Here is a 17346-nt window from a genome sequence, read left to right as displayed (position 1 = left end):
GTCCATTCTCCTCCATTCAGCGTTGGCCCACTCCAACGCCTTGCCGGTGAGACAGGAGATGAGGGCTGAGACGCTCTCGTGTCCCGAGGGCGCCGGGTGTACGGTGGCGAGGTAGAGCTCCACTTGCAGCAGGAACCCTTGACACCCGGCAGTGGAGCCGTCGTACGCCCTCGGGAGCGAGAGCCGAATCCCACTGGGTTCCGGAGATGAGGCAGGAGGACTGACCGATGGGGATGGTTCGGTTCGTGGGGGCGTGGGTACCCCGCTGGTTTCCCATCGGTGAAGAGTGTTCATCACGCTCTCCAAGGCATGACAGACCTGGTTAATACGATCCTCCTGTCCACGAAGACGTTCCTCCATCCCGGCTGTTGGCGTGGTCGCTCCTGCTGATTCCATGGATGGATGCGTGATTCTGTCAGAGTGGTGTGTGTAGATGAGTGGAAGGAATCAAGCGCAGGAACCAGGATGACTTCAACCGTCTTTTTAGTAACGTTCAAACACGTGAACAAAATAGTCGCCAACCCAATCGGGTGGCGCAAAACAATTACGCACAAACACAGTGCGAAATACACAAGAAAAGCGCACGCAGTGCGAACTCTCGGGACAAGCAACAACGAGAGAAATGTAACCATACAGAGGCAGTCTGACAATAAACAATCACGCATAACACCTGACCCAAACAAACGAAACTAAATAGGGAACATCATCAAACACAAACAAGGGACAGGTGTTACAAAGAGACAAAACCAAACGAACAAGAAACATAGAACGGTGGCAGCTAGTACTCCGGAGACGACGACCGCCGAAGCCTGCCCGAACAAGGAAGAGGAGCAGCCTCGGCCGAAACCGTGACACACAGTCAACACTGCTTTTCTAGTATATGCCATTTATTAAACTGTGCGAACAAGACACTGCCCACTTTATATCTGTGAATAAAGTCATACTTAACATAGCACATTCATTATCTATACTGTATATCGTATTGTGTACACATCAGGCTATTAATAGGCATACTACCTCTTCTATTACTGGTTATTTTTTATTCAACTCCTTATTATTGATGTTGATTATTGTACTGCAATGTTGAGGGAGCTAGCACACAAGAATTTAGCTGCACCTTTTATACCTGCTCTAAGCTGTGTACGGGACAAATAAAATTGGATTTGATATACACTGCGAGTTATACACACACACACATGCACACACGCACACACATGCTCACACACACACACACACACAGGCATACACATATACAGTAGGAGCTGCACACATGTACACACACCCACACCCTGCCCACACCCACTACTCACCATGGTGAGGTAGGAGTAGTCATTGGCGAGGCCCAGGCCCAGCTTGGTCTTCAGCTCTGGGGCCATGCCCCGCAGCATACAGTAGAAGATGTGGTAATTCCTCTCATCCGCAGCCTGGAGGGGAGAATAACACACCAGGGTCGTGTTCATTGGGTACAAAACGGAAGAAAACTGTGAAAACTGAAGAAAACTGTGAAAACTGAAGAAAACTGTCAAAACAGGAAACTGTCTGCAAACTCGAGACTTCTCCAGTACGTACTGTTCTATTCCCCTCTATAGCCCCTCCCCCCTGGACCCTTACCTGTCTATAGACCCTACAGCCCCTCCCCCCTGGACCCTTACCAGTCTGCAGACCCTATAGCCCCTCCCCCTGGACCCTTACCTGTCTATAGATCCTACAGCCCCTCCCCCCTGGACCCTTACCTGTCTACAGACCCTACAGCCCCTCCCCCCTGGACCCTTACCAGTCTGCAGACCCTATAGCCCCTCCCCCCTGGGTCCTTACCTGTCTGCAGACTCGGGACTTCTCCAGAAGGTACTGTTCTATCTTTGCCCCCTCGATGGCACCTCTCTTGTTAAAGTGGATGTCGATGTACTTCCCAAAGCGACTGGAGTTGTCATTCCGGATGGTCTTAGCGTTCCCGAACGCTGCATGGACGAAAGATTAAAGCCCAGACTTAGTGTAACAGATGCAGTTCAGTGAACAATGCTCGCATGAAGAATCACCTTGCCTGAGACCTGAGGAGTATTATGGCATTCAGTATACCTGGGTTTCCAACCCTGGTCAGATAGTCATATTAGCTAAGAGAGACATAGCTAATACAGTCCACACGTAGAGTACACAGACGGAAACGGGGGGCTTTAGACATGGATAGGAGGCCCAGTTGTTCTGTTAATTCCGGGTCACACCAGGTGTTAATGCCAGCTTGGCATAGAAAGGTGAATGAATGCCCTGCCTGACTTAAGCTGTACACCAAACTGTCAGATCACTACTCATGGCCTGGAACGTGTTTACTTCACCCCTGTACTAGTTCCAGGGAACTCATGCATCTGTCTATTTCTCTTTCAAGGACTCTTTGAAGAATGTATCCCAAGTTCAGCATTTCTTACACAGCTTCTGTGATTCTAGCCTACAAATCATAAATAAACCCCAAACCTGCCCCTGAGGTAGCTTGGGGCGAGTGTATTTCTGCATTCTACACAAGACCACATTTGCCTTGCCAAATAACACAAGGACAAGTTGGCTAAGGCAGAGACAGACAGCAAGCACCCTAGCTATTAAATTGTATCAGTGCTGCTGAGTGGATGTAATGTAGTTAGTCTCACAAAATTCAATAGAACACTGGTATGGACATTGGCATCCATGGAAACATAACTACAAGATGGCCATCTTGGTCAGGGTATTTTTTCAATTAGACTGGTTTGGAATTTGACCAAGATGGCTGCCATTAATAGCCCATTCTAGTGTCTCATCTCTATGTTGAGTCTGACCTTCCAGTATGGGGTTGGCCTCCAGGACCTGTTGCTCTATCCAGGAGTGTTGTCCACTGATGGCTGCCAGGAACTGCAGGATCAACTTGGTGCTCTCTGTCTTACCTGCCCCAGACTCACCACTGAGGAACACAGGAGGAGATACAATATTTTATGTACAGAAGCAGACAGGCAGGCAGGCAGACAGACAGACAGGCAGGCAGACAGACAGGCATACACGCACACACACCACACACATGTAAATACAGAAACTCAAACACATGCACACTTAAATAGAGAAACCCAAATGCATGCGCGCGCACACACACACACAAATACACTAACCTGATGATGCAGCACTGGTCCTTGTTGTTCCTCTGCATGTTGAAGTAGCAGTTGTCTGCTATGGCAAAGATGTGAGGTGGCATCTCCCCAATCTTCTTATTGGTGTACAGACGGATCTGGTCTGGAGTGTAGATGGGCAGCAGCTGGTAAGGGTTTACCGCCACCAGAATCGACCCTGTGTAAGTCTGCAGGTAGAGGTCAAAGTCAAAAGGTGAAATGGTTGAGGGTCATGCCAAGATTTTACATTTACATTTAAGTCATATAGCAGACGCTGTTATCCAGAGCGACTTACAAATTGGTGCATTCAACTTAGGATAGCCAGTGGGACAACCACCCTTTTTTACATTTTATTTATGGGTGTGTGGGGAGGGGTGGGGGGATTACTGTTATACCATTCCAGGTATTCCTTAAAGAGGTATGGTTTCAAGTGTCTCCGGAAGGTGGTCAGTGACTCCGCTGTCCTGGCGTCGTGGATATAGCGATAACTTGATTTGTCGCTAGTGATAGCATGATTTGTTGCTAGTGATAGCACAATTTGACACTTTCTTTCACTGTGATTGTGATTAGGCTAGTCACTAGGCTTGTGATCACTAAGATAATGTATTGTGAGCCTGATGAAGACTGATCATTTAAATTTAGAGCTCCAAAACCATTGGAAGTTCAGGCTGAAAATCACCTTAATGTGCATAATCTAGACATAATAATCAGTCATAATAACCCATGATTTGTTGCACCTCCAAGCCTGCAGGCCAAAGCTGTGGTGTGTTCTAAAGGCTCACGTGTGTTGAACATTTACGCTTCAATGGTCAAAGCACACTTAACAAGCTGGATCAAAGGTTAATCACGAAGCAGAGCTCTGCCTTCAGCCTAGCAGAGATTATATATAGCCATTCATTCAGTGACAGCGAAGAAAAGGATTAATGTCATGGGCTAGCTTGTTAGCATGTTCCTTTATAGCTTAAAATAAATAAATAGGAAAGAGCATGCTTGTCTCTGTAGTTTGTACTCACCCTTCCCCCACAATTTGTCTATATGGAGAGATAGGGAGGGGGATGAAGAGGGAGAGGAAAGAGGTATAAGGAAAAAGCACAAAACAGGCACAAGTTGATGAGGGACCGATTTGGGAGGGGGGGGGGTCTCAATACAGGGGCTGGGTCTCAATACTCTGTAACAACTTCCTTAACCACCAGTACCACAGTCAAAGGTTTGGACACAGAGTGTGCAAAGCTGTCATCAAGGCAAAACGTGGCTACTTTGAAGAATCTCAAATCTCAAATATATTTTCATTTGTTTAACACTTTTTTGGTTACTACTGTCACGGTTCAGACAGACGACCAGAGGACCACAATTGCGTCACACCAGAAAGTTTATTAAAACTTAAGGGGAAAGGGAAGTAGGGAGTGAATGAAGGCTCCAGGGGTAACAGGGATCCCGTCCAATGTGCTGGGTCTGTGCCCCCCCCAGTGGCAGCGATGCGTCCTATGAAGCCGGTGGTGGGTAGTCCAGAAGTCCTGGGGGGGGGAGACACAGACACAACAGGGCGGAATGAAACAAGGCAGCAGTACAGTTCAAGGGAAATCCAAAATACGTAGTAGCAAGGCAGAAGGTTGGTCAGAGTTACCGGGATTGAAGAGTAGTCAGGAGTCGTTAAGGCAGAAGCAGGTCTGGATCTCCTGGGGCAGAAGAGTATCCAAAAATCAGGCAGGTCCGGGGTCACAAAACCAGGGTGAGCCAGAAGCGCGAGCAAACAGGTTCCGGGTGTGAGCTTTGCAGACGATCTGACACCGGAGAGCTGAAAGACAGGGCCTTAAATACTGGGAGAGGTAGTGGGTAATGCAGCGCAGCTGGCAGAGTAATTAGAGCAGAGCCGAGCAGGGACAGGTGGAGCTAGTTAGGCTGAGTAGAGAGAGTGGTGAGCAGAGTGGAAGAAAATTAAGGTGGTAACCCGGTGGAGTGAGAGGCTCATGACAGAACCCCCCCCCCAAGGGACGGCCCCAGAAGTCCCAAGAGCAACACCACGCCGGGCGGGAGGAGGGGAGCCGGAGGAGGGCTAGAACTCCTCCGAACGGTCCGAGTGAACGTCCTCATCCTCGGAGGAAGCCGGAGGGCCGTGGTCGGAAGATGGGACAGGTCCCGAGACAGGATCAGGCACAGGACAGGAAGCCGAGCGGGCAGGACGGTTAGGGACCCCTCTGGGGCGGCCCCTACGGATTGCAGGTTGATCAGGATGCCGTTGGTGGAAAGCGGTGATGAGAGTCCTATCCACAATCCGACTAGCTGGCACCCAGGTCCTTTCCTCAGGTCCATAGCCCTCCCAGTCAATGAGGTACTGGAGACCCCTACCCCTCCGTCTGGACCGAAGCAGGCGGCGGACGGTGTAAACCAGACCACCATCGACGAGCCGTGGAGGAGGAGGACAAGGCGCAGCAGGGACCAGCGGACTCTCATGGATGGGCTTAATCTTAGACACATGGAAAGTGGGGTGCACCCTCAGGGAATTAGGCAGTTGGAGCCGGACAGCAGTTGGGCTAATCACTCTTATGATAGGGAATGGGCCAATGAACCGAGGTGCCAGCTTCTGCGACTCCACCCTGAGTGGCAGGTTCTTCGATGACAACCACACCCTTTGACCAACATGGTAGGTGGGAGCAGGAATTCTCCGACGGTTGGCCCCGGTAGTGTAGCTGGCAACGGATCTGAGGAGTGTGGCTCGGGCTTGTGACCAGGTGCGGCGACATCGACGGGCAAAAGCAAGTGCAGATGGGCAAGTAACCTCCTCTTCCTGGCTGGCAAATAGAGGAGGCTGGTATCCATAAACACATCGGAAAGGGGACATACCGATGGCAGAGCAGGTCAGAGAATTGTGTGCGTACTCCACCCATGTCAATTGCTGCGACCAGGAGTGGGGGTTGCGTGAAGTCATGCATCGCAGTGCCTTCTCGAGCTCCTGATTAGCCCGCTCTGACTGCCCATTGGATTGGGGATGGAATCCGGAAGTCAGACTGACTGTGGCTCCCAGTAGGTGACAGAACTCCTTCCAAAAAGCGGAGGAGAATTGTGGACCACGGTCAGAAACTACATCCTTTGGCAGTCCGTGGATCCGGAAGACGTGTTCCAGGACCACCTGGGCGGTCTCCTTGGCGGTTGGGAGCTTGGGGAGGGGAATGAAGTGTGCCATCTTGCTGAAACGGTCAACTATGGTGAGAATGACGGTCATGCCACTTGAAGGGGGCAGCCCCGTGACAAAGTCAAGGGCGATGTGAGACCAGGGACGTCTGGGCACAGGCAGGGGCTGCAGCAATCCGGCTGGGGGCTGGCAGGACGACTTGTGTTGGTTGCAGATGGGGCAGGCTTGGACGAATTCCCGTACATCCTTTCTCAGAGAGGGCCACCAGAACCTCTGGGCGAGCAGGTTGTAAGTGCGGGTGGAACCAGGATGACAAGCTAGGCGGGAGTCATGTCCCCACTGAACGACCTGGGACCTCAGGTCTTCGGGGACAAAAAGGCGGTCAGCTGGGCAAGTGCTGGGACCTGGCTGGTTACGGAGAGCCTCCAGCACCTGTTCCTCAACAGCCCAGGTCAGAGCTGCAACGATGCAGGGACTTGGCAGAATCGACACAGGGTCCTTGGAGGGGGTGTCATCCTTCTGGAATTGACGGGAGAGGGCGTCTGGCTTGGTGTTGCGTGATCCAGGCCGGTATGACAGAGTGAAATTAAACCTGGTGAAGAACAGGGCCCAGCGGGACTGCCTGGAGTTCAACCGTTTGGCCGTGCGGATGTACTCCAAGTTCTTATGATCGGTCCAAACGAGAAATGGAATGGTGGACCCCTCCAGCCAGTGACGCCACTCCTCCAAGGCAAGCTTCACAGCCAGCAGCTCACGGTTCCCTATGTCGTAATTGCACTCAGAGGGGGACAACCGACGTGAGAAAAAAGCACAGGGATGGAGCTTCCTATCCTCCGCAGCCCACTGAGAAATCACAGCACCAACTCCCACATCCGAGGCGTCCACCTCCACAATAAATTGCCGGTCCACATCAGGCATCTGGAGGATGGGAGCGGAGGTGAACCTCACCTTGAGGGTACTGAAGGCTTTGTCGGCTGCTGGGGTCCAGGTGAAGGGTTGCTTGGTGCTGGTTAGAGCAGTGAGAGGGGCAGCAACGGTACTGTAGTTCCGGATAAACTTTCTATAGAAGTTAGCAAACCCCAGAAACTGTTGCAGCTTCTTTCTGTTCTCCGGAACTGGCCATGAAGTGACTGCTGATACTTTGGCAGGATCCATTTGGATACTTCCCTCTGCCACTATGTACCCCAGGAAGGCCACTGTCTTGACGTGAAACTCACATTTCTCTGCCTTGGCGTAGAGGGAATTCTCCAGAAGACGATGAAGGACTTGCTGGACATGGCGGGTGTGTTCAGACAGGTTTCTGGAGTAGATTAAGATGTCATCCAGGTAAACGAAGACAAACTTGTTTAACATGTCCCGCAGTACATCATTCACTAGAGCCTGGAACACAGCAGGAGCATTGGTGAGGCCAAAAGGCATAACCAGATACTCGTAGTGGCCTGTTGGTGTATTGAATGCGGTTTTCCATTCATCTCCCTCCCGGATCCGCACTAGGTGGTAAGCGTTTCTGAGATCCAACTTGGTAAAAACAGTGGCTCCCTGGAGCAACTCAAAAGCAGAGGTGAGCAGAGGCAGAGGGTAACGGTTTTTCACTGTGATGTCGTTGAGTCCCCTGTAGTCGATGCAGGGGCGAAGAGATCCGTCCTTCTTCCCCACAAAGAAGAAGCCAGCACCAGCAGGAGATGAAGATGAACGGATTAATCCTGCGGACAGAGAGCCATTGATGTAGTCCTCCATGGACTTTCTTTCAGGAGCAGACAACGAATAAAGACGACCCTTTGGAGGGGCTGTTCCAGGGAGGAGGTCGATGGCACAGTCGTACGGTCGGTGAGGGGGCAGAGATGTGGCTCTTGCTTTGTTAAACACCTCTCTGAGACCATGGTAGCATTCTGGGACATTGGAGAGGTCAGGAGCGGAGTTAGTAGGTACTGGCCGAGGGGGTAGTGCGGCAGCAAGCAGGCAGGTTCGGTGGCAGTCCTCTCCCCACTCCCTGATCACCCCGGTCACCCAGTCGAGCTGAGGGTTGTGCCGGCGGAGCCATGGGTAACCCAGGATGAGGGGTTGGCCTGGAGAGGGGAGCAGGTGAAACTGGATAGTTTCTTGATGGTTTCCGGACAGACCCATCGAGACCGGGGCCGTGACATGAGTGACCGATCCGAGTAAGTGTCCGTCCAGTGCCCGGGCAGGAATAGGAGGTGTCAAACGGAGGTTCTCCAGTCCCAGTTGGCGTGCCAGCTTGATGTCCATTATGTTGGCTTCGGCGCCAGAATCCACCAGAGCAGCCAGGGTGTGAGTTGAGTCAGAGAGGCGGAGGTGAACTTGCAGCAGGGGTTTGCGGTCGGAGGACTGGATGGTCATTGAACTCAACCGGACTCCCCCTATGCCCGGTGAGCTTCGGCCCTTTAAAGGGCAGGTTACCACACGATGTCCATCACCTCCACAATAGAGGCAGAGGTTTGAGGTGAAGCGGCGCTGGCGCTCTGCAGGAGTGAGAGAGGCTCGCCCAATCTCCATAGGCTCAGACTGATCAAGCTGACCTGGGTGAGTGGCAGTAGATGACAGGAGCCCAGTCGGATCTCTCCGAATGCCGGTAGTAGGTGGACCTTGGCGCCCCCTCTCACGACGACGAGTCTGTATCCTTCTGTCGATCCTGACAGTCAGTGCGATGGCTTCATCAAGAGTGGAAGGCAGTTCATGGGAGACCAACTCGTCCTTGATATAGTCAGCCAAACTATGGACGAACGCGTCCACCAACGATGGTGTGTTCCAAGAACTTCGTCTAGCCAGGGTTCGGAAGTCGATGGAATGGTCTGCGACTGTACGTCTGCCTTGTCGAATACTGAACAGTTCACGAGACGCCTCTGCGGTTGGTGAATCCAGGTCAAACACCTTCAGCATCTCCTCAGCAAACAGGTCGAAGGTTGCACATGCGGGGGTTTGACGTTCGAACTCTGCTGTTCCCCAGAGTCGAGCTCGGCCCGTCAGGTGAGTGATGGCATACCCAACTTTAGCCCCCTCCGTGGCGAAGGTCCTTGGCTGCAAGGAGAACTGAAGTCGGCAGCTAGTCAGGAATGGCCGGACCTGGGTTGAATCGCCGTTGAACCGCTCGGGGTTTCCAATCTTGGGTTCCGGAGCAGCGGCTGCAATGACCGGGGCAGGTAACTCGGGGGCAGGGCTGGTGGGCAGACTGGCTGGGGTAAGGTTGGTGAGGAGTTGAATGATCATGGCGAGTTGTTGTTGCTGCTGCTGGAACTGCTGCTCATGCTCATCGGTTTCCATGTCGGGGAAAGTGTGCGCTGAGTCCATAATGGTCAGATCGTACTGTCACGGTTCAGACAGACGACCAGAGGACCACAATTGCGTCACACCAGAAAGTTTATTAAAACTTAAGGGGAAAGGGAAGTAGGGAGTGAATGAAGGCTCCAGGGGTAACAGGGATCCCGTCCAATGTGCTGGGTCTGTGCCCCCCCCAGTGGCAGCGATGCGTCCTATGAAGCCGGTGGTGGGTAGTCCAGAAGTCCTGGGGGGGGGAGACACAGACACAACAGGGCGGAATGAAACAAGGCAGCAGTACAGTTCAAGGGAAATCCAAAATACGTAGTAGCAAGGCAGAAGGTTGGTCAGAGTTACCGGGATTGAAGAGTAGTCAGGAGTCGTTAAGGCAGAAGCAGGTCTGGATCTCCTGGGGCAGAAGAGTATCCAAAAATCAGGCAGGTCCGGGGTCACAAAACCAGGGTGAGCCAGAAGCGCGAGCAAACAGGTTCCGGGTGTGAGCTTTGCAGACGATCTGACACCGGAGAGCTGAAAGACAGGGCCTTAAATACTGGGAGAGGTAGTGGGTAATGCAGCGCAGCTGGCAGAGTAATTAGAGCAGAGCCGAGCAGGGACAGGTGGAGCTAGTTAGGCTGAGTAGAGAGAGTGGTGAGCAGAGTGGAAGAAAATTAAGGTGGTAACCCGGTGGAGTGAGAGGCTCATGACAACTACATGATTCAATATGTGTTATTTCATAGTTTTGATGTCTTCATAATTATTCTACAATGTAGAAAATAATTTAGTAAAAATAAAGAAAACCCCTTGAATGAGTAGGTGTGTCCAAACTTTTGACTGGTACTGTATGTCAAATGGACTGAACACGTTTCCATCATGTGTCCTGCCAGAGAAGTGATACTGAGGAAAGGATATGAGGAGAGGAAGCTGGTTCAAACCATTGAGCCACAGCCAGGCAGGTAAGATAAGGAACCAGTGGGGTTGGGGGGTTGTGGAGGCCAGGGGAACCAACATGCCAGCATAACCGAGAAAGTAAGTCAAATAACCACACAGACAAGGAAAACCCCATAACAGTCCATCATACATCAACAATATGAGCTACATGTCACTAAACAAGGTCACTGTGTTTCATAGAATACGTTCTAAACCGTACTTCCTTGTTATTTGAAGGAATCATACAATGTAAAATGATCAATGGTGGAAAAAGTACCCAATTGTCATACATGAGTAAAAGTAAAGATACCTTAATATAAAATGACTCAAGTAAAATTAAAAGTCACCCAGTAAAACACTACTTCAGTAAAAGTCTAAAAGTATTTGGTTTTAAATATACTTAATTATCAAAAGTAAATGTAATTGAAAAAATATACTTAAATATCAAAAGTAAAAGTAAAAGTATAAATAATTTCATATTCCTTATATTAGGCAAACCAGACAGCACGATTTTCTAGTTTTTTTTTAAATTTACGGACAGTCAGGGGCACACTCAACACTCAGACATAATTTACAAATGAAGCATTTGTGTTTAGTGAGTCCGCCAGATAAGAGGCAGTAGGGATGACCAGGGATGTTCTCTTGATACATTTGTGAATTGGACCATTTCCTGTCTTGTTAAGCATTCAAAATGTAACGAGAACTTTTGGGTGTCAGGGAAAATGTAAGGAGTAAAATGTATATATTTTCTTTAGGAATGTAGTGGAGTAAAAGTAAAAGTTGTAAAAAATATCAATAGTAAAGTAAAGTGAATATACTCAAAAAAACGACTTAAGTAGTACTTTAAATATTTCTACGTAAGTACTTTACACCACTGAAAATGATGGTCCGGTAGTGGTACCAAAGGCGAGCAGCCAGTGTTGCAGGGGGGACTCACATAGATTACATGCTCGTTGTAGCGGATAAGCAAGTTCCGCAGGATGCCGGCCTCATTGAGGTCCCCCAGGCGGATCATGTCCTCCACACCGTGGATGGAGGTGGGGTGCATGGGCTTAATGTTGGTGGCATTCTGGGGCGAGATCCAGTGCTCCTGATGGGAGAACAGTTACAGTACAGTCACAGCCATTGAGGAACTATGGTGTCATAGGCTACTGTGTCCATGTCGGCTTGTTAGAGTCAGCTAAAGATCCTGTTTGAATGCATCCTCCTTTCCTTCCTTCCTTCCTTCCTTCCTTCCTTCCTTCCTTCCTTCCTTCCTTCCTTCCTTCCTTCCTTCCTTCCTTCCTTGAAGTAATCACTGATAAAACATGAGTGGATAGGTGTAAGCAAGCTTTCCATTGCTTTTACCAATAATGTCATGTCATGATTACTTCAAGGAAGGGAGGAAGGAGGGATGCATTTGAACAGGGCCAAAGTCTTGTTCGTCAAAATCTCGTTAACGTCTTGTTATCTTGTCAAAGTATTTTCAACGTTTCGTCAGCGTCTCATCTCGTGTGGACTTACCCTCCCCTCGTCGTCCAGCACCTGGATCTGTCCCGAGTCACAGAGCTTGAGCACGGCTCCCACCGGGACATCGAACTCCCGGCCCGTCTTAAGGTCCAACCAGACATAGTCCCCCTAGAAAGCAAACACAAACACAATCAGCAATCAGGAAGGAATTCTCAGGAAACTCCTTCAGCAAGTTTATGTACGTTACATAAAGTTTATGTACTTTATGTAATGCTTCATTTTAAGGGGCCTTATTACAGTGTAATTACATATGTAATGACACTGTATCAAGTATTGTAATTCATTGTAATAATACATAGTTACACTGTAATAACAACATTTAACTGGTGGTAATTACAGTCTAATTACAGAGGTGTAACAACGAATGCTTGTTACCATGCTTGTTACAAATGTTAAAGTTTCCAATAGCATCCCAACCATATATCCCAACGCACCATATTTCAGCCTGCACATTTGAGCCTGCACAAACCATGCGAAAAGTGTTAGCTAATTTAATAAAACCGACCACCTCATTGACAAAATTCTGCAATAAAGGGCTCTGGAGTCTGATGCCCAGGCCTGATGGCATGAACAAGTTCACAAATGGTTAACCTCAAAAAATACTTTAAATTGTTAAATAAATTAACTGTGCATTTCACAATGGGTCAATTACTTAACCATCAATGAATTTTTTTTAGACACATTAATAAACACTTATGGTTAAAATTGTGAGATAGTCATTCGTGCTTGACAAATTGTAAGCCTATTAATCTTGGTTAAATAATGGTTTATAAATGCGCTTAAAATGTTCATAAGACAAACTCTTATTCCATCATGTATCCTTGCAAGGGTTTCACTGTTGAGGAACATTCTCACTTTTGGATTGGTGAAATTATTTATTTATCCCAGGAATTAAGGCATAATGTCAACATCTACCCATCTGCACAATACACTCAGATGGGTTTGTTGACACTGACATCATGTGACAGTGCGCAAAGAACGGGTCGAGAAGAAGGTCAGTTTGCAAACTCCAGACATGAGAGATTGCCATGAAAGATACAAAGTGTTGTGGACAAGACAAAAACATCACAGGAGATAGAAAGTAAGTTTTCCATGCTAGCTAACGTTAGCTGGGCTTATCTTCCCTGAACCTTGTTCTCAAGGTATCCGTACCCCAAGGGTATTACATGAGAAACATCCAGCATGTTAAAGTTATCTAGCTTGCTAGCTAGCCACTTGTGTCAACACACTATGAGGAATGTTAGATCATTTTCAATGTAGCTAAACACTAGCTAAATTATGAGTGTTATCAAGCACTATTATTGTTAGCTGGACAACACAACAACTAGCTAGGTAGCAGGCCTAAGCTATAGAAATCATGATGATAACTAGTATAGGGTAATGAAAATTGTCATAGCTACATACTTCTTCTTTAACACAGATTCCCACAAAGTCTCAGTCTCCAGGATGTACCCGGCTCCATGAGGGGCTAAAGGGGGCTTAGCCCCCTCAGCTGAAACTTGTGCCACCTTAGTTTTAGCTTTATGACCCTATATCAAAATTGCAAAAAGTTCAAATAATTGAGTGACAGGTTGGTGGCAAAAAAAATCTGTATCTCCACTGCGCTGTGTCAGCACAATAGACAGAGCACACTGTGGTGTGTGTAGGGTAGCCATGGAAAGCCACTGGGACAGTTAGGTATGACTCCTTTGGGTTTAGATAAAAAGCAGGAAAAAACGCTTCTCATCTCTATGGTAGGCTAAGTGAATAACATGATAGGCCTCCTGTAGCTCAGTTGGTAGAGCATAGCGCTTGCAACGCCAGGGTTGTGGGTTCAATTCCCATGGGGGCAGTATGAAAAATGTATGCACTCACTAACTGTAAGTCGCTCTGGATAGGAGCGTCTGCTAAATGACTAAAATGTAAAATGTAATGATAAACCTCCGCCTGTAATATTTCATTTTGATTTATAAGTGCGGGGTCAAGTTTCCAGTCGGGCCCTGCTGAAGACGGCGTGTTGGTGGCTGAACTGTCTCCTTCCTGCTCCTCTGCTGTTCCTATGGTGGGCTCTGCAGGAGTGTCTTCCCTATGATGGGGTGTGAGAGGTTTTCATCCTGATATTGACTGACACTAAATTGATTATGACTGAGCTCTCTCCGGAGTCTAGAGAGGAGAACATGTGCTCTGACCCTTTCCGCAGGCTTGGAGAGAAAATGAATGCACCGCAAAATGTTCCTGGGTGTGGTACGGAAGTTGTGTCACTGCTGGAGGGTCTGGAAACAACCCTGGTGTCCACTGTGCATTGTCTGGGAGAGAATGCTCCCTTACCTGCTTCAACAAAGGCCCATGCAGGGAAGTTTGTGCCCTCGCCTCGCCAAAAGGTTAGTGGACAGTGTTTAGGGCCTGGGCAAAGTGTCCATCTGCCTTGAGGAAACTGCTATGATGTTCTCAGTGGTGGTCGGTGCCGTTTAAGATTAGGGAGGATTTTTTTTAAAATCATGGCCTTATTTCTATTACAGCATATTGGATGACTGTCATTCCTATTTCATTCACCGAGCTTGATTGGTTTAGGCTACTACATGATGCTCCAATTTTCCCTATACCCATCATGAGGTTGCTACAACCTAGCCTTCGAATGAAAGTTTACAACATAGGTGCACAGGTCGAGAGAAATGTTTTAGTAATCAAGTTGACAGACAGTAAAACATTCAATACCACCTTGCACACTCTTGCCTGCATTTAGTTGATCTAGGGTGTAATCAATTGTCCAAACCGTTGCAAAAGAGAGTTTCTGTTGTACAAATGCAGGTATCTTTATCCCTGTTTCATTTGCTTCCGTTTAAGAAAAGTTTTTCAACATAATCGACAGAATAAATACACCCCTGATCACACGCACACACAGTTCACTTTCATAGCAGCCACATACAAACAGCATGATCACTTTCCTCGTTGTATAGTTCATACTCACATCTACACACTCTCCTCCTTTTCCCTTTCCTTGTGGACTTCAGTGCACAACACAACAGCTGGCTGTGACCAGGTGAAAAAAAAAATCCAAGCCAAACCTTCATACCATAACTGCTAACCGCTACACACAGCCTACATCGCTGTCACCATATTAGCGAACGTCAAGTTTTAAAAAATACAATGAAATATAGCTAGCTCTCTCGCTCTCTCGCTTCTCCTTAATCTTTTAAGAAATTAATTTGTTCAAAACTGTTCAACTATTGTCTTTCTCTCTCTTTGAGTCAATTACTCACCACATTTTATGCACTGACATCCTCCAGAAGTCGTCATAATTAATGTGGAAGTCTGTGGAAGGGAGTGAGAACCATGAGCCTCCTAGGTTTTGTATCGAAGTCAATGTACACTGAGGAGGACGGAAACTAGCTATCCATTGGCTACACAATTGTGCTACCCCAGAGAGTGCTGCTGAGGCTACTGTAGACCTTCTTTGCAAAACAGTGTTTTAATCAATTATTTGGTGACGTGAATATATTTAGTATAGTTTGATCTAAAAATGATAACTTTTTTAATGTTTCACAATTTACATTTTTCTGAAATTCACTGAGGATGGTCCTCCCCTTCCTCCTCTGAGGAGCCTCCACTGGATGTTCCTTTATTATATCTCTCCACTACTTCCACTGACTCCAGCCAATTCGTGCACACTATTTGTTTCATTGTGTCAATGTTTGTCAATGTTTATCAGTGAAGTTACTGTAATTACAACATATTCCCCCATTAACTTAGAATGTTTGGTTACAGAAAATGTTATACTTCATAAAATATAATATACATTTATACTATTCCCATTTTCCCAGTGGAAACGTTGTTTGGAGAACTCACAAACCGAGCAACACTTGTGGTTTATTTAAAGTGGAACTGACAGCATTTGAACTACTTTTCAGATATGAAATAAACAGACAAACATAATATCAGTAAAACATATCAAATTCTCAGTTTATGCTGCAAAAGCAACTTTATAAGAGGTTTTAAAAATAGGTTATATTTGGAAGGATGACATTGTTGGCAGAATAGATGGATGCAGTTCAATGCATGATTCATATAATTCACCAATACAAGTCAATAAGTCTCTGAAGCTGGAGACTCTTATCTCCCTCACTAACTTTAAGCGTCAGTTGTCAGAGCAGCTTACCGATCACTGCACCTGTACACAGCCATTCTGAAATTAGCCCACCCAACTACCTCATCCCCATATTGTTATTTATTTTGCTAATTTACACCCCAGTATCTCTATTTGCACATCATCTTTTGCACATCTATCATTCCAGTGTTAATACGAAATTGTAACTATTTTGCACTATGGCCTATTTATTGCCTTACCTCCATAACTTACTACATTCGCACACACTGTATATATATTTTCTGTTTGTATTTTTTGACTTTATGTTTTGTTTACCCCATATGTAACTCTGTGTTGTTGTTTTTATCGCACTGCTTTGCTTTATCTTGGCCAGGTCGCAGTTGTAAATGAGAACTTGTTCTCAACTGGCTTACCTGGTTAAATAAAGGTGAAATAAATAAAATAAAAATAAATAAATTGGTAGTCCAACAAATATTGCTATCAGGTTGTACATCACAGCTGGCCTGATACATTTGCTTCTTCCAGCCATTCTGGATGCACTGTTTCAGTTTTTACTCAATATTTTGGAAATAAACAGATGAATGTAACCAAGGCTGGGAATGTCAATACAACCAAACTAGCAAGGGCTATGATCACAAGTGTCGTGGAAATGTCAGTACTGAGAGAGACTTGGACAGCTATTCAAACAATCAATGTTTATTTAACATCGATTAATTATTGCAATAATGAAGCCGTCGAACGCACAATCTGAAGTGTGTGTTGCCGAGAGCTTAACTAATAATAAAAAAACAGAGATCTTACATAGGAGACCTAAAAATTCTTAGTCAAGGCTGGTTCCACCCCTTCCATGCAGATTGGGTGTACCATAAGCCACTTTGGGTTCATCTCCTGGTCATCTGCCTCTGGTGTTATTTTTAACCCCACCTCGTCTTAGTTTCCCAGATGCCAGGATAATTAGGAATACTGAAGGCTTTGTTCTGCTCCTCCAGGATCTCTCTATCTGGTTAAACATACACCACATCTTGTCTATGGAATGCAGGCTGTAAATCAATTGACAGCTCAAGCTATCTCTAGTGACCATATGCCCAGATTAGCTGCAGGGTGCTGGAGTGGAGACCATGAAACACAGCATTAGTAGAACAGAAATGTCTTACTGTTTGTTAAGTAAATAATTGTTAAATATCCAACAAATTAGGGAAATACGTATTTTTCCTGTAACATTACCCTCTCAAGAAACTCTGTTTCTTCTAGAAAAATGTAAGGGTACAAGCATGACATAATTACTGTTAAACATACAATTA

The 17346-nt window shown here is 47.0% G+C and overlaps 1 protein-coding gene across 1 annotated transcript in view; it reads right to left on the bottom strand.

Moving 5' to 3' along the window:
* myo7ab (myosin VIIAb) overlaps positions 1 to 11515 on the bottom strand; it is a gene marked incomplete at its 3' end in the record, with an annotated part of 64703 nt that extends 53188 nt beyond the window's left edge. Inside the window, exons 1-5 of the mRNA XM_084178848.1 lie at positions 11390 to 11515; positions 3126 to 3310; positions 2802 to 2923; positions 1816 to 1958; positions 1311 to 1424 (exon numbers count right to left, since the gene is read on the bottom strand). Of these exons, the coding sequence (XP_084034974.1) occupies positions 1311 to 1424; positions 1816 to 1958; positions 2802 to 2923; positions 3126 to 3310; positions 11390 to 11500 (675 nt within the window). The 5' untranslated portion in view covers positions 11501 to 11515. The remainder of the gene's footprint in view (positions 1 to 1310; positions 1425 to 1815; positions 1959 to 2801; positions 2924 to 3125; positions 3311 to 11389) is intronic.
* Positions 11516 to 17346: the final 5831 nt, after the last annotated feature.

The sequence above is a fragment of the Coregonus lavaretus genome (genome assembly GCF_964263955.1).
Source record: "Coregonus lavaretus genome assembly, chromosome: 15".
Classification (NCBI taxonomy): Eukaryota; Metazoa; Chordata; class Actinopteri; order Salmoniformes; family Salmonidae; genus Coregonus; species Coregonus lavaretus.
Note: the sequence above shows the minus strand (reverse complement) of the source record. Positions and strands in the feature narration are given on the sequence as shown.